A 22,902-nucleotide genomic window follows, 5' to 3' on the forward strand; every position below is an offset into this window, starting at 1 on the left:
TTCGCGGAACTGTCAAAACTGATGAACAAGGCGAAAGTAAGGAATATTAGAAACTGAAAGCCGTAGAAAATGGATGCAGCCTGAAATCGGTGAGAAAGAAACTTGGCATAGGACAAACCAATATGTATTTACTGAAAGATAAGCATGGTAAAATCATCAGCAACCTCAAAGATATAGTAAAAGCAGCGGAATAATTCTATACTGACCTGTACAGTATCCAGAGGAGTCAGGATACCTCTATTACAACAGTAATGAGCAGGATACAGGAACTCCTCCTCTAACTAGCGATGAAGTCAGAAGGGCATTGCAAGACAATAAACGAGGAATAGCGGCAAGAGAAGATGAAATAACAGTTGATTTAATAAAAGATGGAGGAGACATAATGCTTGAAAGACTGGCGGCTCTTTGTACGAAGTGCCTATCGGCTGCAAGGGTCCCAGAAAACTGGAAGAATACAAACATTGTACTAACCCACAAAAAGGGAGACGTTAAAGAATTGAAAAATTATAGGCCCATTAGCTTACTCCCAGTATTATATAAAAGATTTACCAAAATAATCTCCAATAGAATGAGGGCAACACTAGACTTTAGTCAACCAAGGGAACAGACTTGCTTCAGGAAGGGATACTCAACAATGGATCACATCCGTCTAATCAATCAGGTTATCGTGAAATCCGCAGAGTACAATAAGCCTCTCTATATGGCTTTCATAGATTACGAAAAGGGATTTGATTCAGTAGAGATACCAGCAGTCATAGAGACATTACGTAATAAAGCAGTACAGAACGCTTACGTAAGTACCTTGGAAAATATCTACAGAGATTCGACAGCTACCGTAATTCTACACGAGAAAAGCAGGAAGATACCTATAAAGAAAGGCGTAAGACAGGTAGACACAATCTCTCCAGTGTTATTTACTGTGTGCTGTATTGAAGCTATTAAACTGGGAAGGCTTAGGAGTGAAGATAGACGACGAATATTTCAGCAACCTTCGGTTTACTGATGACATTGTTCTGTTCAGCAACAATGCAGACGACTTACAAGAAATGATTGAGGACCTTAACAGAAAGAGTGTAAGAGTGGGTTTGAAGATTAATGTCTAGAAGACAAAGATAATGATAAATAGCCGGACAAAGGAACAAGAGTTCAGGATCGCCAGTCGGCCTCTAGAGTCTGCGAAGCATAACGTTTACGAAGACCAATAATCACAGGGAACCCTGATCATGAGAAGGAAATTCACAGAAGAATAAAAATGTGTTGGATCCCATATGGCAGACATTGCCAGCTCCTGACTGGAAGCTTACCATTATCATTGAAAAGGAAGGTGTACAATCAGTGCATTTTACCAGTGCTTCCATATGGGGCATAGACTTGGACACTGACAAATAAGCTTAAGAACGAGTTAAGGACCGCGCAAAGAGCGATACAACGAAGATTGCTAGGCATAACTTTAAAAGACAGAAAGATAGCTGTTTGGATCATAGAGCAAACGAGCATAGACGATATTCTAATTGACATCAAGAGAAAGAAATAGAGCTGGGCAGGTCATATAATGCGCCGGTTAGATAACCGTTGGACCATTAGGGTTACAGAATGGGCACCAAGAGAAGGAAAACGCAATCGAGGACGACAAAAGGCTAAGTGGAGCGATGAAATTAGGAAATTCGCGGGCGCTGGTTGGAATCGTTTGGCGCAGGACAGGGGTAATTGGAGATCGCAGGGAAAGGCCTTCGTCCTGCAGTGGACATAAAACAGGCTGATGATGATGATGTGAGCGAATGAATAAATACGAGCCAATACAAGAGCTGTCACATTGCGTTGAAGGGTTGAGCTAGTTTTATTCCTGCCAAAGGTTCAGGTGTGCAATGGGCAATATTATAGTGTTTAATCGCCGGCTCCACGAACGCTTGGCTTCGTTGAGATCCCCAAACATAAGTTAGATCTTCATTAGTTAGGCGTCTCGCTAAGAATCGGAGAGGCGAATGGAAGCACCATAATTCCATAATAAATAACATTATCCCTAGCATTTGACGGACTGTAAAACTTCACGGCAGTTTTGATTTTTCAACTATCTCGCGAGTTCCTCCAGTAAATTATCCGTAGCGCGTGTTGGTGACGCCAAATGCGGTAACTTAGGCATACTTATTTATGTAGGTAGCCTAGCAACCTCATTCATTCTGTAGCCAACCAAGGACGCAGAAGATATTTCTTCCTTGAATTATTCAAGAAGTCCCAATTGTCTTGAGGCACATGGTATACACAATGCCCTAACATAGCGTGTGCTTGCTGAAATGTTGTCTTATCTCACGCAGAAATATAATGCTGCCCTTGAAACTAGTCACCTTCCCGTTTAGTTGCAGTGACCAAAAGTGGAGCTTAAATTTATGGAAATATATTAAAAAGGCCAATGGACCTACTTTAGGCCTATAATGGTACTATCGTATTTTTCAAAAGGCATAGAACGAATAATTGTGTACCATCTTCGCATGTTTCTTGTCAAAAATCTTTCTAATCGCCAGTTGACAGTTCCTCAACATCTCGCATATAGATATCCGCTAAATCTGCTAAAATATGCGTCCGAGTTCCGATTATAATCGTTCCTAACTGTTATAGGCAAGCTTTTGGAGTAACAGGTAGCTTTTCACGTTTTCATAGCACATTTCGTAGCACATTTTACGGAGGCCTACGTCTAAGTATGGCTAGTAGTAGGACATTTTTATTTATTTATTTATTTATTTATTTATTTTAAATACTGCCACTCGCAGTTGAGAGCATAGCAGGTGGGCATCACAAAGGCAATCATGTTTGAAAAGAAAAAGAAAAAAAAAAGACAACAACAAGAAGAATCGACAAGGAAATACTGAAGCACATCCGCCAGGGTAGCATTAAAGCATTAAATGTGGGTTAAGCAGTTATTCAAGCAAAAACATCAATATTACAATAAAGTTTAACAGTGCACAATCTAGTACAGTGTGGAAAAAATTCAAAATATTATTCGAGAAAAAAAGGGAAGAAAGCAAGCTTCTATACAGAGAATTTATGGCAAAGATCACTCACACATTCAAATTAACATTTCGAAAGCGGGCATGCTACGCACACGAAACGAAGCACAACCACGAGGACGGTTTACAACCAGTTGGGCAAGCAAAGAGAATCAACGCCGTATCGATCATGCGTAATGTGCAAACACCACAAAGAAGATTGCAAATAAAAAAGCGAAGAACAACCAGGCACAGGATTGCAGTCTGTTACAAAAATGGAAATGGAATAAAAAGCGAGCGAGTGATAGTACAAGAACATAAATATGTGCAATAGCATAAGCAATCTCTTACACCAAGACAACCGGCATACGTTTCAACGGTCATTACCAGCAAATGTTAGGAATGGAAATACATTGTAAAAGTGCAGGAGTCCAAGAAAAAGGAACTAGCGTTCAAACGAGAGAGGGTGCGCGGCAATTGTGATGGTACTAGAGGTTAAATGTATGTTCTAAAGTTGCAATCAAAGCGGACACTGGTTAGGCGTCCGTGACATCGGGATGTAACCGTATCGTAAGTGGAAAAAAACGATTGCCCAAACGAATCATTGTTGAAAGAATATTCAGTTAATGTGTATTTATGCTTATGACGAGTCTTGCACGACAACCAAGCAGGCTAAACAGCGACATGCTAGGCAGGCGTGATTTCAATACTTTTAGGCTTCAGTTTGGTAATTGACAGGCACGCCAATGTTACTAACCAAAATGTTTATTAGTATTATCTAGTTGATTAGCGAAATGACCGCGCATTTCTTGCAAAAACGGGAGTGCCCTATAGTTACGACTGTATTCGTAATTTTAGCGCATAAAAAGAAATACTTGGTATATTCATCTGAAGTAACAAAACCTCGGTGCTGACTCTTATATACTCTCAATGCAAATAACACCTGATGAAATGATTTGTTGTGAAACGTTGTTGTGTCAAGCATAAAAAAAAAAAGTTTCATCTCAAGTCCCATGCAGATTGGAAGATTTGATAAGTTTTGTGGCGTTGCGTAGTCTGTTTCTAAAGCCCAGAACCGTGAATATACTCGTTTATATACCTACTGTATTTGGGCGAGCGAATGTAATTGGCTAACGCTAGTTGTCTATCACAAACTGTGGTGGATTGTAAATAATGCTAAAATAAGCTGCCTTGAACTGTCCTTCCTAACCCGTCTAAGCGTTAGTAGAGATCGCAAAACGCCCTTTTCGTATACAATATAACAGCAATGCTTTAATAATCGTACACATTACTTTACCTGAAAGCATTGGTTGTGGCTGGATTAGCAGAGCCCTGCAGTGGAAGCATTCTAAACAGGTAGTAAGGTACCGGTGGTATGCATCTACAGTACAGTCAAACATTCTTATCAAAATGCAATGTGAACAAAATTTAAAAAAAAATATTGATGTTTTCTTGTATACTTAGGTTTGGCCATCCAGTGGGGTCCTATCGGAGACGTTGGTGTAGTCCACGATGTCTTCGGCGCTGACGTGACAGTTACTGGACTTCCGCCACAGTCGATAAATTCTTGTTTGGAGATGTTGAACTACTTCCTGGGCCAACGCCACCCAGTCGTCTCGTGCTTTGTCAAGCCGAACATGTCCACAACAACGGCAAGCGTCGAAAAGCAAGATCTTCTTCAGAGCGTGTCTCACATAATTGGTAAGTTGAGCCTAAGTACGTGGCAAGTGTAGTTAGCGTAGTTTCAACCTTATTTTACCTTTCGCGGCAGCTCTTAGGATATCTATTCACTACATGGGACTCCATGAGAAACCTGTACACATCGACTTATCGCCTTTCTTTTTAAAAGTGAACCAACATCATTAAGTTAAACGATAAAACTCTAACCCGAAGTCTTATGCAAGCGGCATCATATATAGATGCTTTATCATATATTTGTGGATAAGAGTTTAAAAAAACTTGATACTACTTTTAATGAGACGGCGTATCACCTCCAATGATAAAAATTCCAGTAAATAATATGATTTCCTATACCATGAGATTACGCTGTTATCGAGGATGAAGAAAAAGCACAATGAACGAAGGTGTGGTTACCTCAATGTATGTGTTTATTAAACTTAAGAGATTTTGCGTCAACAAACATGACCCGTCACGTTATCGACATACACAGAGATGCCACTGTAAGCATTTTCGTGTTATATTTTACCAAAGCATTTCACTGATTCGTAAGGCGCCATTAGGCGATAAAACATTTCCTTAAAATTTATCGCGCGGCCGAATTTTTCTGGAGCCTCCGGAGGATCAGAATTTTCAGCACGAAAAACAATTTGCGTGTACGCTCAGCTTTAGAATCTTTGCAGATAAGCATTGCCCGCCATATTCGCAAGATGTGGTAGCACATGTAGAGTAAAGTTTGAGCGACCGATACGTGAATAGGCAGCGCTTCCTATGAAGGAGAGTACGTGAAAAACAGTAAGCTGATTTATGTACTAAAGCACGGAATCAGTGCTCTATGGACACTTCTAAACTTTCCTTGCTATCTCTCGTACAGGAATCAAAGACCCATCGAACATGAGTCCGACCGTCAGCCTCGGTGAGCTGGGCATCGACTCTCTGATGACCATCGAAGTGAAGCAACTGCTGGAGCGAGACTACGACGTTGTCCTGACTGTGCAAGAAATTCGGCAGCTTAGCTTCAGTCAGCTAAAAGAGATCAGCGAAGCATGCAGCGACAATTCACCAGCGCCTGATGCCTCAGCTCCTGCCGAAGGACAAGGTACGCCCAAGACAGGATATACGTATAAATGCGGGTCGCTTGCGGTACGTTTCGGTTACGATCACGATCAGGCACTGCAGAGCCCTCGATGTCGCCGTGATGCGCTGATATCGATGTACGCATGCGCAGCTCTCGAGCGGATAGTTGCAGGTGATGTGATCCGCTGTAAGCATCGGGGGCGGGGTGCAAGAACCTATATGAAGGCTAGAGAGAGTTGGCGCATATTTAGTGTATAGGATACGCCGCGAGACACGCACGAACGTACAACAGCCGACGCCACAAGCGCCGATTCTCAACCATATTACCATGCGCGAAAGGCTCATCAAATCAAATTAAAATTTATTCATATTCATTTAATACCAGATTTTTCATTTCCTCTGCAACCTAAGCACAGCGTGCTTGTTGGCCACCTTCTTCAGGTAGCATGGTGAATCACCGAATGTATATCACAAAACAATGAAGTTAGACATACTAGTAAACACTGCGCATAATATACAAAACTATGCACACACAATGAGCAATTATGAATAGAACTCGAGCAAAAATGAAACTAAGCAAATAAATAAAGGGCTTCGCAATAGCTTGAAATCAGCCATGTGATAACACTTCACGAAATATCTAATGCCCAAACAAAGAAAGCAACCTTCAACATGCTAGAAGCCATCACTAATTTATCCGCAAAGATGAGCACCATTACCTTATTGATTTAGTCATACATGTAAAAAACCAATATTAGTCTTGAAATAGAACTTCTGGGGCCTGCTTTGCCGTTGGCGTATTCTTTTGCGGTGTACCCATACCATTCGGCAAAACCCATTACCCGTGTCCCCATTACTATTCAGCAAAAACGGTGTAGTCAGCAGTAGACGCATCCTCAACTCAATCGGCTCGGCAGAGGATCCAGTGCAGCTCTGCCTTCCGCTGCTGTCGTCATCATTGTGCGCAACGCACACTATAGTGCTCCTACTGAGCACCAGGAGAACGACGAATAAACTTTGAGAGTAAGCTTTATACCTTTTGGCGCCTGCAGCGCCGCTAGAGTCGTTGCACTGTGAGATGCCGGCATTGTGAGCGTTGTGAGATGGCTGGTAGTTGCCGATACGTTGTTTTGTCAGCGGCGCAGCACCAGTTTCCTCACGTGCTGCATGGCTCCAAAATGTCATTCCCGCATATTGCTTATAAGATGGTCTCAGGAGCTCAATCGCCACGCTAAGCATTGCTATTAGTTTGCATAATTCACCCTTCGGGTGAAACAGGCATTTTTTTTTCTATGTATTACATATGCGTAGCTATAAAGGTTAAACTAGTCGTCGATATTCATTGTCGCTAAACAGCAACATGAAACACGCACAGAGAGAAGAAAGGACAACACGAGTCGCTGACTCTCAAAGAAGGTTATTCGAGTTTGTTGGCTTGTGCATTAATATAGTCATGCTATTGCCATTATCGAGGAAAAAGGTAACAAGCAAAAAAAGATCCATAAAGCTCCTGCATTCCTCCCTCTCTAAGTGTTTCCTTGCACAGCTTAGCCACTATTTATATACACCTACGTACATTACGGCGTATGCACTGAGGTCCTTGAGGTTGCCATATTTATGTGGCGCCATCACGGTGAAAGGCTCCGTGTTATTTGGATTCGCTCATCTCCAGCAACACAGTGGTAGCTGTGGACAGGACAATAATATGGAGCATGGAGTAAAGTCAATGCTTCCTATCGAATCTTCTTTGAATATTTTGTAGCAGAATTTTAATATTGCCGTTTTTATAATCGGGGGTTTATGCACCTGTGTTTTGGTTGACGTCTTTTTCCGGTTCTTTTTCTATATAACTTGCGTTGTCGCCATTGTTAAGCTTTTGTTGGAAAATTACATTCGTATGCCTACTTCAACGTTAAACAATTTGTTAGTCTTAAGCCCAGCCGTATGTAACTTGCGGCATCGAGCCCAAACATCGTAGTTTCGAATCACTGGTTAAATGGTGTCATATCAACACCACTCTGTGGGTTCTTTCACTGGTTACGTTATCGCGGCTTAAACGACATATCTGACATTTTACACTTATGATTTGTCTATTTTCCTATCTTACCAGGCCTGGAACGGAAGGACTGAACTCAAGGCGGCGGATGCATTTCACGAAGACCTCATCGTATTCATGTTTACGCACCAAACTGAAGCTGTCCTGACTTGCCTAGTGCATCAAAAGAGGGTAGCCATGGAGCGATATGGATGCGGTTCAATAAATTTCACCCGCGTCTACGAATGACGTCGGCATGTTTCTTTTTGGCAGAACACTACAAGGAATCACCCAAATTAGACATCGAATCAGTTTCTACCCACCGTATTTATGCCTCGCAGATCTTCAGTGTGGTGGTCAGCGGCTGGACAAATGCTAAGAAGCCATACCCTAGTAATTTGAACTTAAAATTCCTGAGCCACCAAAGGGGACAGCCAAGGACAGGCACAGTGCTTCTGCGTTGTGTGGACCACGTGAGCATAGTCTAGTGTGTTGCAAGTGTGTTAGCAATGGCAGTCACAAGGTGATTCCTACAGAAACTGCCCACACTTATGTTTCTTTTCTGGAAAGGGGAGGCGGAGAAAGTATTGTGCTGACAGTTTTGTGCACAAACTGCGAAAGCGCAAAATACGCGACGCGTGAAGAAAAATTCTAGCTTCCCCTCCGGAAGTACACAACAGTGGTACGAGCTCAGCAAATACATTCAAGAATGAATTGGAAGGAGCTAATAAGTAACATTAATTAAGGAAGGTGACAGAACAAAACACGACAAGAGAAAGAAGATAAGTATAACAGCACAATGAGGACAACAAACAGCCGCAGATAAAACAAAAAAAATTGCGATGGCATGCTAGGAAGTTTTTGACGAAATACCACGGAAGGCATGGCTCGTAGAATATGGAGGCACAGTGAAACGCCATAAAAAATTCGCCGACGATTACGGTGCTACCTAATGCGAAATGTGAGCGCAGGTGTACACGCGTTTTCATTACGCGATATATTGGCTGGCGTGGACAATCATTGTCGTGTGGCACGATGCAAACGGGCGAATTGTGGCCCGACTGCCTCGATAATCGGCAGAACCTGAGAGGCAGCACGCGAGTGACGCGTGGGTGTGTTTCAGAGCAGCCGCCGAAGACAGACCTGCGCTTATGCTGCGCTTTGTTTGACGCGCTCGCCGCATGCTTCATCAATGGCATCATCGGTGAAGAGACGAGGCGCGGTGCTCTGGCGCTACCTCGGAGTGATTGTCGCCGCAGAATCTCTCATACGCACCTGCGCTAACACGTGCGCGGTGGACCTGTGGCGTTAAAACGAAGCTGCGGCAGTCGTGTAGCAACATGAAGATCTCGCCTTGTCTCTGCAGGTGCGAGATATCGCGTGCTCTTTCCTTCGTCTGCTTACAAGTCGACGCTGAATTTGCAACGTGTTTCCGCGTTACAAATTCAAGGAGAATGATCTACTGGTTGTCACCTAGGCATCTTTGTATTCAGATCCATCTTTCAGAGAATCGGATATGGCGCACTGTCTCCAAAAACCTTTCCACGAGGACGTCTGGGTTTACACTCATCATTGTTATAAACAATATCAAACTATGAGAAAGAAGCGCGAAAGAGACCAAACAAAGCAAACCAAGCAAGCGCGATCGAGAGCTCACGCAAGCACACGATAGCACGTCCGGCAGACACCAGATACGAGCACACATCGAGTGGCCGGCGTGCCCCCATGGCACCAGTTTCGCGCGCCCACGTCACTGAAGGGGCTGCTCTCATTGGTGCCCGCCGTTCGCGGCTGGCGTATTTCACCTTAAGCTCTGCGTTTGCTCTTTCATCCTTCGCTGTTGTGCTCGTTCAGTCGGTTAGACCGAGGGTGACGTCGACGCTCGCCGCAGCAACGGGCGCCTAAGAGCTGCGCTCAAGCATGTGCTACTTAACATGACTGCCCGCAGGTATATACAGCGTTTTTTCATGCATCATTCACCTGCTTTACTGATTGAGAATGCCTTGAGAGAACTCAACCCACCGTGGTTGCTTAGTAGCTATGGTGGTGGGCTACTAAGCACGAGAATGGGGGATCAAGTCCTGGCTACTGTGGCCGCATTTCGATGGGGGCCGAATACGAAAACACCCGTGTACTTAGATTTAGGCGCACGTTAAAGAACCGCAGGTGGTTGAAAATATTCCGGAGTACCCCACTGCGGTGTGCCTCATAATCCGGTCTTGGTTTTGGCGCGTAAAACCTTCCCGCAGTTACGTCTGCTTCAGCAGGAGTTTGGTGTGTTGCGACACCACGAACGCGAGCACATGAGTTTCGGAACCGCCCACGTGCAGCCGTGCGCGGCTTAGCCGTGTCTAGGGAAAGGGGGATCCTGGGGGTTGAGCCGATGCTGGGTGTTTGGAACTTTAAGGCCCTCCGGCGGAGACAACACACCTCTTCGGCCTCTGCTGCACATAAACAGCATTTTCAAACTGACCCACCTGGAGCAAATGGGCAATCGCCTTGCCCTGTCCTTCTCTCCAATCTTCGTCTTTCTTTCCCACTTTTTGATCATTCCCCTGTTCTATTCATTTCTTTAACATGCCATTTTCCGGGCGGCAACGCTTAACCTAGTGTAATATATACAGACTCGGGTATATAAATATATATATATATATATATATATATATATATATATATATATATATATATATATATATATATATATATATATGTATATATATATAAGGAGAGAGAGAGAGAGACAGTCAGAGAGGTAATTAAGACGATAAAGAAGGCCGTCGCGATTGCAAAAGTGGGTAGCCTGGTGGCCAAGAGCGCGAGATGGTGAAGAGGTGGATGGATCAGAAAGGATGCTGATGAGAGCACTGATCCAGGGATCCTCGCGATGCTCCGAAGGCATGTTGCGCAGCGCATGAGATGGAAGTGTGGGCTCAAGGGCGGATAGGCAAGCGCAGTCAGCGGAGCCCAGTGAGCGAGAAAGGGCGTCAGCGTCCGTGTGTTTGCGGCCGGAACGGTAGAGAATGCGTATGCCGTACTCCTGTAGCTTAAGGGCCCAGCGAGCAAGTCGGCAACATGGGCCCTTAAGGGAAGACAGCCAACAAAAGGTCAGTGACTACATCGAAAGGGTGACCATACAAATAAGGACGGAATTTTCCAAGGGCCCAAATAATGGCTAAACACTCTCTGTAACGAGTAATTAGACTCGGCCTTTGTTAGAGTTGGGCTCGCGTAGGCAACGACATATTCATCGAACCCTGCTTTCCGTTGTGCGAGTACGGCGCCAAGTCCAACGCCACTGGCATCGGTGTGGCCCTCTGTGGGGGCTGCAGAATCGAAGTGGCGGAGGATAGGTGGCGAGGTTAGCAGGTGGCCTAATTTCGTGAAGGCGTCAGCACAGGCGGGCGACCAAGCGTAAAATTCTTTGTCGCCACATAGAAGGGCTGTCAGGGGTGCGCCTATGGAAGAGAAATTTCGAATGAAACATGGGAAATGCGAGCATAAACCAAGAAAACTTTAAAGCTCGTTTAACTTCCTTGGTTATGGAAAGTCGGTGACAGCGCGGAGCTTGGCTCGATCCGGAAGGACGCCGTCTCGCGATAAAACATGGCCAAGAATAGTGAGCATTCGGGCGCCGAAACGACACTTTAAGTTGATTTGAAGTCCCACGTCAGTAAGGCATTTCAGAACGTGCTCGAGACGGCTGAGATGTGTTCGGTATCAGCGGAAAAGACAACCACGTCATCCAAGTAGCATAGACATGTGTTCCATTTGAGGCCGCGTAAAATATTATCCATATTCTCTCAAAAGTGGCTGGAGCATTACACAGGCCGAAAGGCATTACGATGAATTCGTATAATCCGTCAGGTGTTACAAATGCTGTTATAGGTTGATCAGATGGTGCCAAAGGGACTTGCCAGTATCCGGAACGTAGATCCAGCGAAGAAAAGAACTCCGCTCTCTGCAAACAGTCCAGGGTGTCGTCGATGCGCGGTAATGCGTAAACGTCCTTGCGAGTTATCTTGTTCAGACGTCGGTAGTCGACGCAGAATCGTATAGAGCCATCCTTTTCCTTAACGAGAACGGCCGGTGATGCCCAGGGACTGTTGGAAGGCTGTACAATGACACGGCGCTCAGAGGAGGATACTAGGTAAGGGCGTCGCCGTCAAGGTGCATGGCTGCCATCTATCTGGTGAAAAACGGTCGATGTGCGACCCAAACCAGAAGCATGGCTGTTGAAAGAAGCGCGGAACTTCTGCAGGAGAGCGATAAGCTGGCTTTGTTCTGAAGATGACGTTCCATCGTCGATGGGGCAGTGGAAAGCGTGGAGGAGTGACTGATCAACCGCAGGGTCGCAATTAGGTGCACCAAGGTCCGCAGAAGTAGAAACCGCAGGAACGTCAAAGATGCAAAAGGTGTCGACTGTAGACCGGTTGAACGAGGCCTAGGCATTCACCATGAAATAAAGGTAAAGGGCAGGCCATGGGATTGTCGACGACCATTTTCGTGACGCCACTGCGAAAAGTAAGGAGAGCAAAGGGCTACGGAGAACATCAGCGGCGAATCAACACCTCAGATGGCATAAAGAGAACAGTGCCACCAGAAATAGCGGCGCACGAGACAGGGACAAGATGGGAAGAGCGCGGAGGGACGGCATTGTCTTCGGACACACACAGTTTAGCAGTAGAAGGGCCGTTATCGATAGTCCTTAGGTCAGGAAGTGCAGAAAGTTCAAGTTCGGCGTGACAACAGTCGATAACGGCGTTATTATTTGCAAGATGGTCCCAGCCTAATATAATGTCATGAAAACATAAGGGCAGTACGACGGACGAATTCGACGGTATAAAGTAGTCCTTGAATGAAGCTGCGAGCAGTACAGGCAGCGAGAGGCGTTATATTTTGAGCATTCGCGGTTCGAAGGGAGAAGTCGGAGAGAGGCGTCAAAATCTTTCGTAGTGTGCGGCAGAGTTTGGCGGAAATTACGGATACGGCGGCTCCTGTATATACAAGTGCAAGGACGGCGATTCCTTCGACAGGCACTTCAATTACATTGACTGGAGAGGCACGAGGACTTGGGTATTGCGACGTGGACGCAGTTCGGGCCTCGGGAACTGCGGCTATCACTTTCCTGCTCGGTCGAGACGGCGCGGTGCCGCATCGGAGAAAGCGAGCGACGACGGGGAGAGGGTGAGCGGCAGGTAGACGCGGCTGGGCGGTCAGGGGAAAAAGAAGAGGTAGGAAGACTGGAAGGCGACGAGGAAAACGAAGTGGGGGAAGGTGGCGCTCGCCGCATGTTCCGAAGAGGAAGCATGCAACGACGACAATGGCGCACCACATGACCAATACCACCACAAGCAAAACATATTGGGCGGTCGTCGAAGGTGCACCATTGGTGGGGGTAAGGTGCGAGTCGTGGTTAAAGACTCTGATAATGCTCTCGGTCGGGTAGCAGCATAGGAGGAAAATACTGTCGGTCGTGAAGCGGCATAGATGGCGGCAAAAAAGTCGGCGGTGATAAATAGCGGGCGGCAAGAGCGTTTGTGGAAGAGATCGGGAAACTGCTTCAGCGTGAGAGATGCAGTGACTGGTGCCTGTTCAGCGGCTGGAGGAACGGCTTGAGATACTTGCTCTTGAATGAAGTCGCGCATCGTAGGAGGCAAAGCGGGTGGTGGTTCCGGGACAGAAGATATCAAAGATAGCTGGCGGGCGACCTCTGCACTAACGAATTCCTAAATTTTTATGAACAGAGTAGCATGGTTGTCGTCGACTCCAACGCTTCAAAGAGAGTCGGCGGGCGGAGTGGGACGACGAGTATGAAGCGGTTTCCAGCGCAACTCGTTGTAACTCTGACACAATTCTACCACTTCCGCGACAGTGTGAGGACTCTTCGATAATAACCTTTGAAACGCGTCGTCCTCAATACCTTTCATTATATGTTTGATCTCCTCCTCTGACATCGACGCGTTCACCCGTTTGCAAAGGTCGACAATGTGCTCAATGTAGCTCGTGAAGTTCTCTCCGGCCTCGGGTTCGTGTGCGGAAACGTTGTACTGCAAGAAGCTTTTGTACTGCTGGCCGACCGAAAACTTGGTTAACGCTGGTCTTGAAGACCGACCACGAAGTGAGGTCGGCTTCATGGTTTAGACACCATAGTTTCGCAACGTCCGTAAGATAGAATGCGACGTTTCTCAACTTGGTAACATCGTCCCACTGGTTATGGGCAGTCACTTGCTCATAAGAGAAGATACAATCTTCAACGTCTTTGTCATATGTGCCGGAGAAGATAGGGGGATTTCGCTGACGCAAGGCACCGGCACAGACCAAGGTGGCCGGCGCCGTTGGAAGAGTTGGAGGAGTGCACGCGTCGTCGGGCATGATGGGTGGTAGAGTGTGACTCTAAAGTTCCAGGGTGGTCGAAACCCAGATCCTCCACCACTTGCTAAAAGATTTATAAGAAACGGGAGCAGGCGAAATGGGTAGCAGTCACAAGCGTTCGGCCAAGGACAGCAACCGCGAGCTCATGCCGGTAGCGATGGGGCTGTGGCGCAGGCAGGCTACTCTTCTTCATTACAATATATATATATATATATATATATATATATATATATATATAGGTTATATATAGGCTATAGTGGAAACGTACCGCTGGCCTACGCAGAATAGAATATTTGCAATTTTGTGACGTCGCCAGGTTGGGTGCCGGGGCGGGCGGCGTGCATTCCTACCGAATGCGGTAATGCTATATATGGCTTCTAGTTTCCCACCGCTCCCTTATCGCTCCCTTAAGAGTGGCGCAGCGATGAAACCTTAAAATTTCTAATGAAAGCAAAAGAAGTATTTCCCAAGTACCATGTAAGACATAGTGAAAATGAAACCAAGACAGTCCTTACAATATCCCCATTTGAGGTCTCAATATGTCTGACAGAAGCAATTGGCTCTGATTCCAAAGTAACTAAAATGGGAAGCGGCGACCTTCTTCTGGAAGTGCGTGACAAGCTTCTATACAGCAAACTGTCAAAACTTGTTGCGTTTGATGACATTTCGGTCTCTGTAGGCCCCCACCGATCAATGAACACTGTGCGTGGTGTCATTTCTGATGACGACCTACTTGAACTCAGTGAAAGCGAGCTGTTGGATGGATGGCAAGACCAAGACGTGGTAATTAAGTTAAGGCGCGATGAAAAGTAAATTCCAACAAAGCATGAATAATTACGTTTGGAGCAAGTGAACTGTCTGATTCAATAGAAACCGGATATTGCAAAGTTCCCGTACAGCCGTACATTCCCAATCGGTGCGGTGCTTCAAGTGTTAGCGTTTTGGACATGGGTTTCACAGGTGCCGAGGGCGTGCTACTCGTGCAAAATGTGGATGTAAAGACCACAGCTCGGACAACTGTGTTTCTACAACCTACTCTGCTAAGTGTGACGGAGACCACCCCGCCTATTCGCAATAGTACCTGTCACGGAAGAAAGAAGAAATAATCGAACTCAAGGTCGAACTGAACATTTCTTTCCCAGAAACGCGCAAGCGTTTTTCTGTTCACAATCTATCGAATCCGTCCTACAGTGATATGATGCGGGGGGCAGCGCCACATCCTCTTGCGGCCGCCCGAGTCACACAGGGTGTGACGGCGGTTACGCCACCAGCCTCCTTGGCAGGGGCAGCCACTGGTGTTCCGCCCCCTGCCACGAAGGAGCAGCAGACCTCCGGGCCTGCCGGTCTCCGGTCCACTGCTCGCTCAGACAACCCCCCCCCCCCAAAAAAAAAAAAAAAAAAAAAATACCCGAGCGTGCCCACCGAGCGCGCGTCATCCAGCGCCTCTGAAGTGCCAATAGATGTAACAAACACTACTTCGGTGTCACAGACGCTGAAGGAATCGCGTAGCGCCGTGGAGCGTGCCGACAAAAAATAAAAATCCCGTATAAAGGGGCCTGGAAGGATCTCATGAGCTAACCAAATTGATTTCTCTTGAACCACACCACAAAACACTTCCATTATGGCGACACAGATACATAATGCACTGCGATGTGAGAGGTCTAATACACAATCTTGGTGACATTAAGGAACTTCTACACAAGTTTATTCCAATGGTGTTGCGCATGCAAGGGACACAACTCAATCCTTCACATAGTATCTTTCCTAGACAATATGCCATTTGCCGCAAAGACCACAAATACGCTTTCGCCTCATCAGGTGGCGCTGCTATAATATTTGATAAGGTGCTATAATATTTGATAAGGGTTTTGCTTTCAAGCATTTACAGCCGCAAACGCCACTTGAGGCAGTTGCAGTCAGAGTGGTGCTTTTGGTAAGCTTCTGGCCGTTACGTCTGTATACATTCCGCCCAGCTATCAACATTCGAAAAGAGAATTCGAAAGCTTTATTGCACAACTTGCGGAGCCCTACATTGTTCTTGGATACCTAAACGCGCACAACTGCATTTACCTAAATACCTAAATGCACACAACTGCAATGCACACGACTTCACTTCACACAATGAAGTCCAGTCGTACCGTACTTGGAATGGAATGTGGTTAAAAATCTATACGGAAGTGATCACTTTCCGATCATTTTAAAATTAACAAAACAGGTGGAAAGCTCCCCACATGTGCCTCAGTGGAAAGTCGACTTAGCGGACTGGCAGCGACACAGAGAGCTGACATGTTTGACTTGGGATGGCATTCGTATGATTGCTTCGATGATGCAGTTGCATATACAGCATTTATTGCCGATGCAGCGTCGATATGTATCCCGCAAACAAATCGATCTCTTTCTGAACGACGTGTTCCCCGGTTGAACGATGAATGTAGAGAAACGCGAAAGTAACAAAATAAGGCATAGAATCACATCCGTGACTCTCCGACTACAGAAAACCTCATCTCTTTTAAGAAAATAAAGTCGGAAGGTGGAAGAATTCATCGCCATGCCAAAAGAGAATTCTGAAAAAAATACATCTCCAGCATTACTTCTTATACAGACAATAGAAGAGCCTGGAACAAGGTAAAGAAAATAAAAGGCCGATAAAGTCATCCTCTACCACTAGTAAACACACAAGGAAACACTCTTGAGGACCAATCTGATTGTCCAGGAGCACATTTCGCGCACATTTCCTGTACATCCTACTACACACATACATTTCTAAGATACCAGTGTCAAGCAGAGCGACAGCCCCTGGGTCTCAAAGGCACAGGCAATGAAGCATACAATCGCTCATTTAGCATGGCGGAGTTCCAGGCTTCACTTCTTTGCTGTAACAAGTCCGCTCCGGGAAGTGACAGAATACTATATGAAATAATCAAACACACCCTCAAACCCACAGAACACTACTGTCGCTCTTTAACTCCATGTTCTTTGCCGGCTACATTCGGTCCACCTGGAAAGAAGCAATTGTATTTCCTGTTTTCAAGGAGGGCAAGGACCCCTCCTCCGCCAGCAGTTATAGGCCTATAGCTCTGACAAGTTGCATATGCAAGCTTTGAAAAAAATGATTAGCCGGTGCCTCATACCTTTTCTTGAAAGCAACAAAATACTCGATCCCTGACAGTGGTGTTTCAGGGAAAGTAGATCCACAACAGGCCACCTTGTCCGTATCGAGACAAATATCCGTTATGATTTTGTGCACAAACAGTTTTTCTTGCCAGTAATTTTGTTCCAGAGGAAGACACACGACACGGCATGGTGTATTGGGATTCTCCGTGACCAGGCTGGAATGGGAGTTATAGGCAACTTACTAAACGTGATTCAGAGCGGCCTCTCCTATCGCACGTCCCGTAGTAGAGTTGGTAACGTTCTGCCTCGTCCATTTATGCAAGAGGCTGGTGTTAAACAAGGTGTTGTGCTGAGTTGCACTCTTTTTATTGTAAAAATGAACTTCATCCAGACTGTCATACCACCGTACTATGTTTTATTCCACATATGTGGACGCCATCCTGATATGTTACAAATCATGTAATCTAAGTATCTGTGAGCGAGTACAGCTTCGTTTAAATAAGTTGTCTAATTGGGCGGATGAGAACGCTTCCAACTAAACCGCCAAAATAGTACGTGCGTCCTTTTCTCCAACAAGAGAGATGTACTACCAGACCCCGTTATAGACGTTCATGGATAACGACTGCGAGCTCGAACATAAATTCTTAGGTATCATCTTAGACAATAAACTAACCTTTATCTCCCATCTGCAGTATCTTAAAGTGAAGTGCCTCAGGACTATGAACCTGTCGAAGCTCTTGTCACGCACAACCCGAGGAAGTGACAGGAGTTGCCTAATTAGCTTGTATAAACGTTTATTACGATCACGCCTTGTCTACGGAGTCATAGTAACTAATTCTGCTACGCCTAGGGCTTTGAAAACGCTAGATCTTATCCACTACTTGGGTATCCGCCTTGCTGCAGGCGATTTCCGGACAAGTGCTGTACAAAGCCTGTACGTTGAGTGTAATGAATGGTCTATACTATTCCAAAGGACATATTTTAGCTTCTCGTATGCCTTGAAGGTACAATGAGGTGTAGATTATCCATGCCATTAAATTATTCGCGACTTGACCATGTCCACGCTGTTCCGTAACCGTTCAGCCACCAGGCCTCCTCTGTCCCTCCGATTGGAAGCACTGTCAGAAGAAACAGGCGCCCCTCTTTTAGGGAATGTCCTACTGGCTCCTACTTGGCATCCACCGCCAAGGGAGTGGCAAACTATCCAGATTTCTTAGAAATATCAAAACGAGCACCTGAGTGACATATATATCCGCTTTTTCTTGACCTCCAAGAGATGTATTTCTATCCCGAATATTACACAGAAGCTTAAAAGTCTCCTGCTGGTGTTGTCTCGGACCCTAATTTTCAACATTTGGTGCACTAAATCTGCACACCAGTATCTTGCCAGTGGAAGCATACGCTATACTCTCGGCTATTCAGCACATAAGGCTCACAAATGTCGCTATGGCGATTGTTTTCACAGGCTCATTATCTGTCGTGAGAGGCCTAATTGTTCTACTAAAACACAAGAACTCCGTTTTGGATGAACTGTACAGCTTATTGTGCTCCGCATATATGCTCAACCAAGTGATTGTCTTATGCTGCGTACCTGGCCACAAAGGTATAAAAGGCAATGTAGCTGCGGATGAAAACGCTACGTCAGTGAGTTTTAGTTACACAGATGGAAATATCCTCATCGCTGTCACCGACGTAAAGTCTTATGCACGCCGTAAACTGAGGAATCATTGGAAAAGACTGTGAGATAAACAAACATTGAATAAGCTACATGCGATAAAACGAAATCTTGGGAACTGGATAAGTGAGAAAACAGCACAGTACAAGGAAGTACTTCTTTGCCGATTAAGAATTGCGCACAGTTATAGCACTCACTGTCACCTCTTCACTGTGGGGGATCTTCTGACTTGTAGTAAGTGGTAATAATCTCCCAGTCCTCCATGTTCTTATTCAGTGCACTGGAAGAAAAACAGATAGGAAAAAGTGTTTCCTTTTTGCATATCGTGAGAATGTATCTCTTCACCGGACATATTTTCTTAGCAATTTTTCGCTTTTTAACCCGAAATTACTCTGAGTTTTTAGCTGGAACAGACACCCTTAAAATAATTTGGCCAGGTAAGCTTTAGCACAGGATTAACAGGCCTTGTATTCAAGGGATCTCTTGAAGCTCTAATGTCACTGCTATGTTTTCTTGCATCTTCTTTTTAGCGAAACCAAATTGCCATAACCCACATCACTAAATGGTCATTCTCATTATTTTAGTACCTATATATTTTGCACCCCCGCAGGGGCGTCTGCGTCAGCAAGCGTTTGGTGTCTTGCGACACTACGTACCCGAGCACATGAGTGTTGGACCCTCCCACGTGTAGCCGTGCGCGGCTTAGCCGTGTCCGAGGAAAAGGGGATCCTGGAGGTTGAGCCGATGCAGGGTGTTCGGACCTTTAAGGACCCCCGGCGGAGGCCACACACCTCTTTGGCCTCTGCTTCACGTAGACGGCACCCCCCGGACTGACCCACCCGGGGGAAATCGGTAGTTGCCTTTTCCTGCTTCTCTCTCTCCCTCCAATCATCGTCTTTCTCTTACTTTTCATCTTTCCTGTCTTCTCCTAGCTTCCGCTTACTTCCAGTTTTTCCAGGCAGCAAGGGTTAACCTTGTGTGAATAACCAACCTAGGTTATCTCATATTTGGTTATAGTGACAACGTACAGCTGGCGTTTGCACAACCTGTTTTACAGTCCCTGTAACGTCCTCTTGTAGGGCTCCACGGTGGGTGGCTGGCGTTATTGCCGAAATTTAACTTTGTCTATGGCTAGTTCCTTTCCTCGCCTTCCTGATCGCCCTCAGAAAAGAGGGCGCACCGAAGATGTGTTCCAGTTCTTCGGACGCCAAAGCCCGAACTTCCCACAGTACCATGTGATCCATTCAGAAAAATCCGATAAACAAGTACGAAACATTTCCCCTTTTCTAGTTTCCAAGCCCTTAACTGATGTCCTTGGTCCAGGCTACAAGGTATCAAGGCTGGCAAGTGGTGATCTCCTGTTAGAGCTGCATGATCAGAAACAATACGAAAAGTTTCCCAGTCTAGTATCATTTGGGGATGTTCCATTGACAGTAACTCCACCCCGCACACTGAAGACCACCCGCGGCGTTGTCTCGGATGATGATTTGCTCCAGCTGACAGAGGCTGAGCCCTTGGAGGGCTTCAGTGAGGAAGAATGTTGTCAATGTCAGAAGAATTAAGATGAGAAGGGATGGTAAAGAAATTCAAACGAAGCACCTAATACTCACATTTGGTTCAAGTATTCTGCCCGAGTCTGTAGAGGCCGGGTACATCAAACTCCGTGTCAGATCATATGTGCCAAATCCCCTAAGATGTTTCAAATGCCAGCGATTCAGCCACAGTTCGCAGAGCTGCCGGGGCCGCCAAACATGTGCGAAATGCAGTGCCCATGATCACCCCACTGAAGCTTGTAAGAACTCTCTCCACTGTGTAAACCGTGACGAGGATCACACCGCGTACTCGCGGTCGTGCCCATCCTGGAAGACGGAAAAAGAAATTGTAACGATAAAAGTAAAAGGGAATATATCGTTCAAAGAGGCATGCAGGCGGGTAGCATACCTACCAAAAAAAAAGCTTTTCCGAATTGGTGCGTCAGGGGGAGCGTCACAACGGCCTCCGGTGGTTGTCCGACCCACAAGCAGGGAGTCGGCAGTTACGCCACCTGCCCCCACGGTGGTTGCAGCTAGCGCTACTCCGCCAACCGAGCAGAAGCGACCATCCCCGGCCCCTTCCAGCGCTGGCAACAACCGGCGCAGCCAAATCCCACTGGGAGCCCCATCGACCTCCGGGCTGGTGGGTGCAGGGGTCTTGCCCTCCAAGGCGGGACTCTCTCTGGTTACTTCTCGCTCGCTAGAGCACGTGTCCGGCGCCTCACAAGAGGCAATGGACACTACACCCGTCCTCAAGGCGCACCAAGCGCCTAAGGAGCGGCGAGGCTCCCTCAAACGCTTCAGCAAGGGCAAAACCCACATTACAGGGCCTCGAAAGAGCTCTGTAATCTAAAGCATCATTTCCGTTTCCGTACACACAGCACTAATTCACTTTAAATACGGATATACAAATTATTCAGTGGAATGTCAGAGGTCTTCTTAGAAACCTTGACGATGTGCAAGAACTTATCCACAAACAAAATCCAAAAGTGTTGTGTTTACAGGAAACGCACTTAAAATTGAAACAAACAAACTTTCTCCTAGAGTATGTTACGTTTTGCAAAGATCGCGATGATGCTCTCGCATCATCGGGCGACGTTGCCATTGTTATTCATAAAAGCATAGCGCGTCAACGTTTGTAGCTACAAATGTTCCTCGAAGCAGTGGCGGTTCGAGTTGTTCTCCTAAACAAACTCATCACCATTTGCTCGCTTTACATACCTCGCATTACCAATTAAACAAATATGAGTTTCAGCCCTTTATACATCAATTGTCAGTACTTTATGTTGTTCTTGGCGATTTCAGTGCACATATCAGCTTGTGGGGAGACTCTCGTATCGATGCGTGAGGTCGTCTCGTTGAACAGTTCCTTTCTTCGTCCGCTGGGTGTCTGCTGAATAAGAATGAACCCACATATTACTGTCTTGCAAACAGAACCTTTCTTCAATTGATCTTAGCCTTGTTTCCCCGTCTGTGCTATTTGAACTCGAGTGGGAAGTTATCAACAATCCTTACGGAAGCGACCACTTCCCCATACTGCTATGAACACCTAAAGAAAATGAATATCTACCACAGGCCTCTAAGTGGAAGATTGATGCAGCCGACTGGGAGAAACTCCGAACTCTCACTAGTCTCTCATCGGATGACTTGACCTCGTTAGGAATTGATACTGCTCTTGAGTATTTTATAGCCTTCATAATGCATGTCAGAAGTAAATGGCTTGGCATGCAAACGGCGTGTCCCGTGGTGGAATGACGATTGTAGGATCGCTCGTAAAAAACAGAACAAAGCGTGGGGGTTGCTACGCGCCTCTTCCACTGCGGAGAATCTTATTAACTTTAAAAAAGTAAAGTCCCAAGGCAGGAGAACGCACCGACAGGCCAGAAGAGACAGTTGGCAGAAGTTCTTATCGAGCCTCAACTCTTATACAGATTCCAAAGTCTGGAACAAAAAAAAAATAAAAATTAAATTGTGGGGTTTTACATGCCAAAACCACTTTCTTATTATGAGGCACGCCGTAGTGGGGGACTCCGGAAATTTTGACCACCTGGGGTTCTTTAAAAGTCTGGAACAAGGTTAATAGGATAAGAGGGCGACAAACATATTCACTCCCTCTGGTGAACACACAGGGCGATACACTACAAGATCAGGCAGATTCACTTATGGAGCACTTTGAGCGAGTGTCGAGCTCAATGCATTATTCCGAATCCTTTCTTAAACATAAGGAAATAGTAGAACGTAAGCCAATCATACGAAAATCCAGACAGAATGAACCGCATAACCGGCCTTTCAGTATTGCCGAGTTGAGAGCTGCCTTCAACACATGCAAAAGCACTGCACCGGGACCTGACAGAGTTATGTATGACATGATCAGAAACCTACCTACTGACACACAAGTTACACTACTTACACTATTCCACACTATTTGGGCTTCGAGAT

At 45.8% G+C, this 22,902-nt stretch overlaps 1 protein-coding gene across 1 annotated transcript in view; it reads left to right on the top strand.

Annotated features, from left to right (window-relative positions):
- The window catches only part of LOC126534093 (fatty acid synthase-like), a 183,329-nt gene extending 175,350 nt beyond the window's left edge, over positions 1 to 7,979 (top strand). Inside the window, exons 27-29 of the mRNA XM_072284047.1 lie at positions 4,446 to 4,682; positions 5,533 to 5,757; positions 7,846 to 7,979. Of these exons, the coding sequence (XP_072140148.1) occupies positions 4,446 to 4,682; positions 5,533 to 5,757; positions 7,846 to 7,865 (482 nt within the window). The 3' untranslated portion in view covers positions 7,866 to 7,979. The remainder of the gene's footprint in view (positions 1 to 4,445; positions 4,683 to 5,532; positions 5,758 to 7,845) is intronic.
- Positions 7,980 to 22,902: the final 14,923 nt, after the last annotated feature.

Source organism: Dermacentor andersoni, chromosome 8 (assembly GCF_023375885.2).
Source record: "Dermacentor andersoni chromosome 8, qqDerAnde1_hic_scaffold, whole genome shotgun sequence".
Taxonomy (NCBI): Eukaryota; Metazoa; Arthropoda; class Arachnida; order Ixodida; family Ixodidae; genus Dermacentor; species Dermacentor andersoni.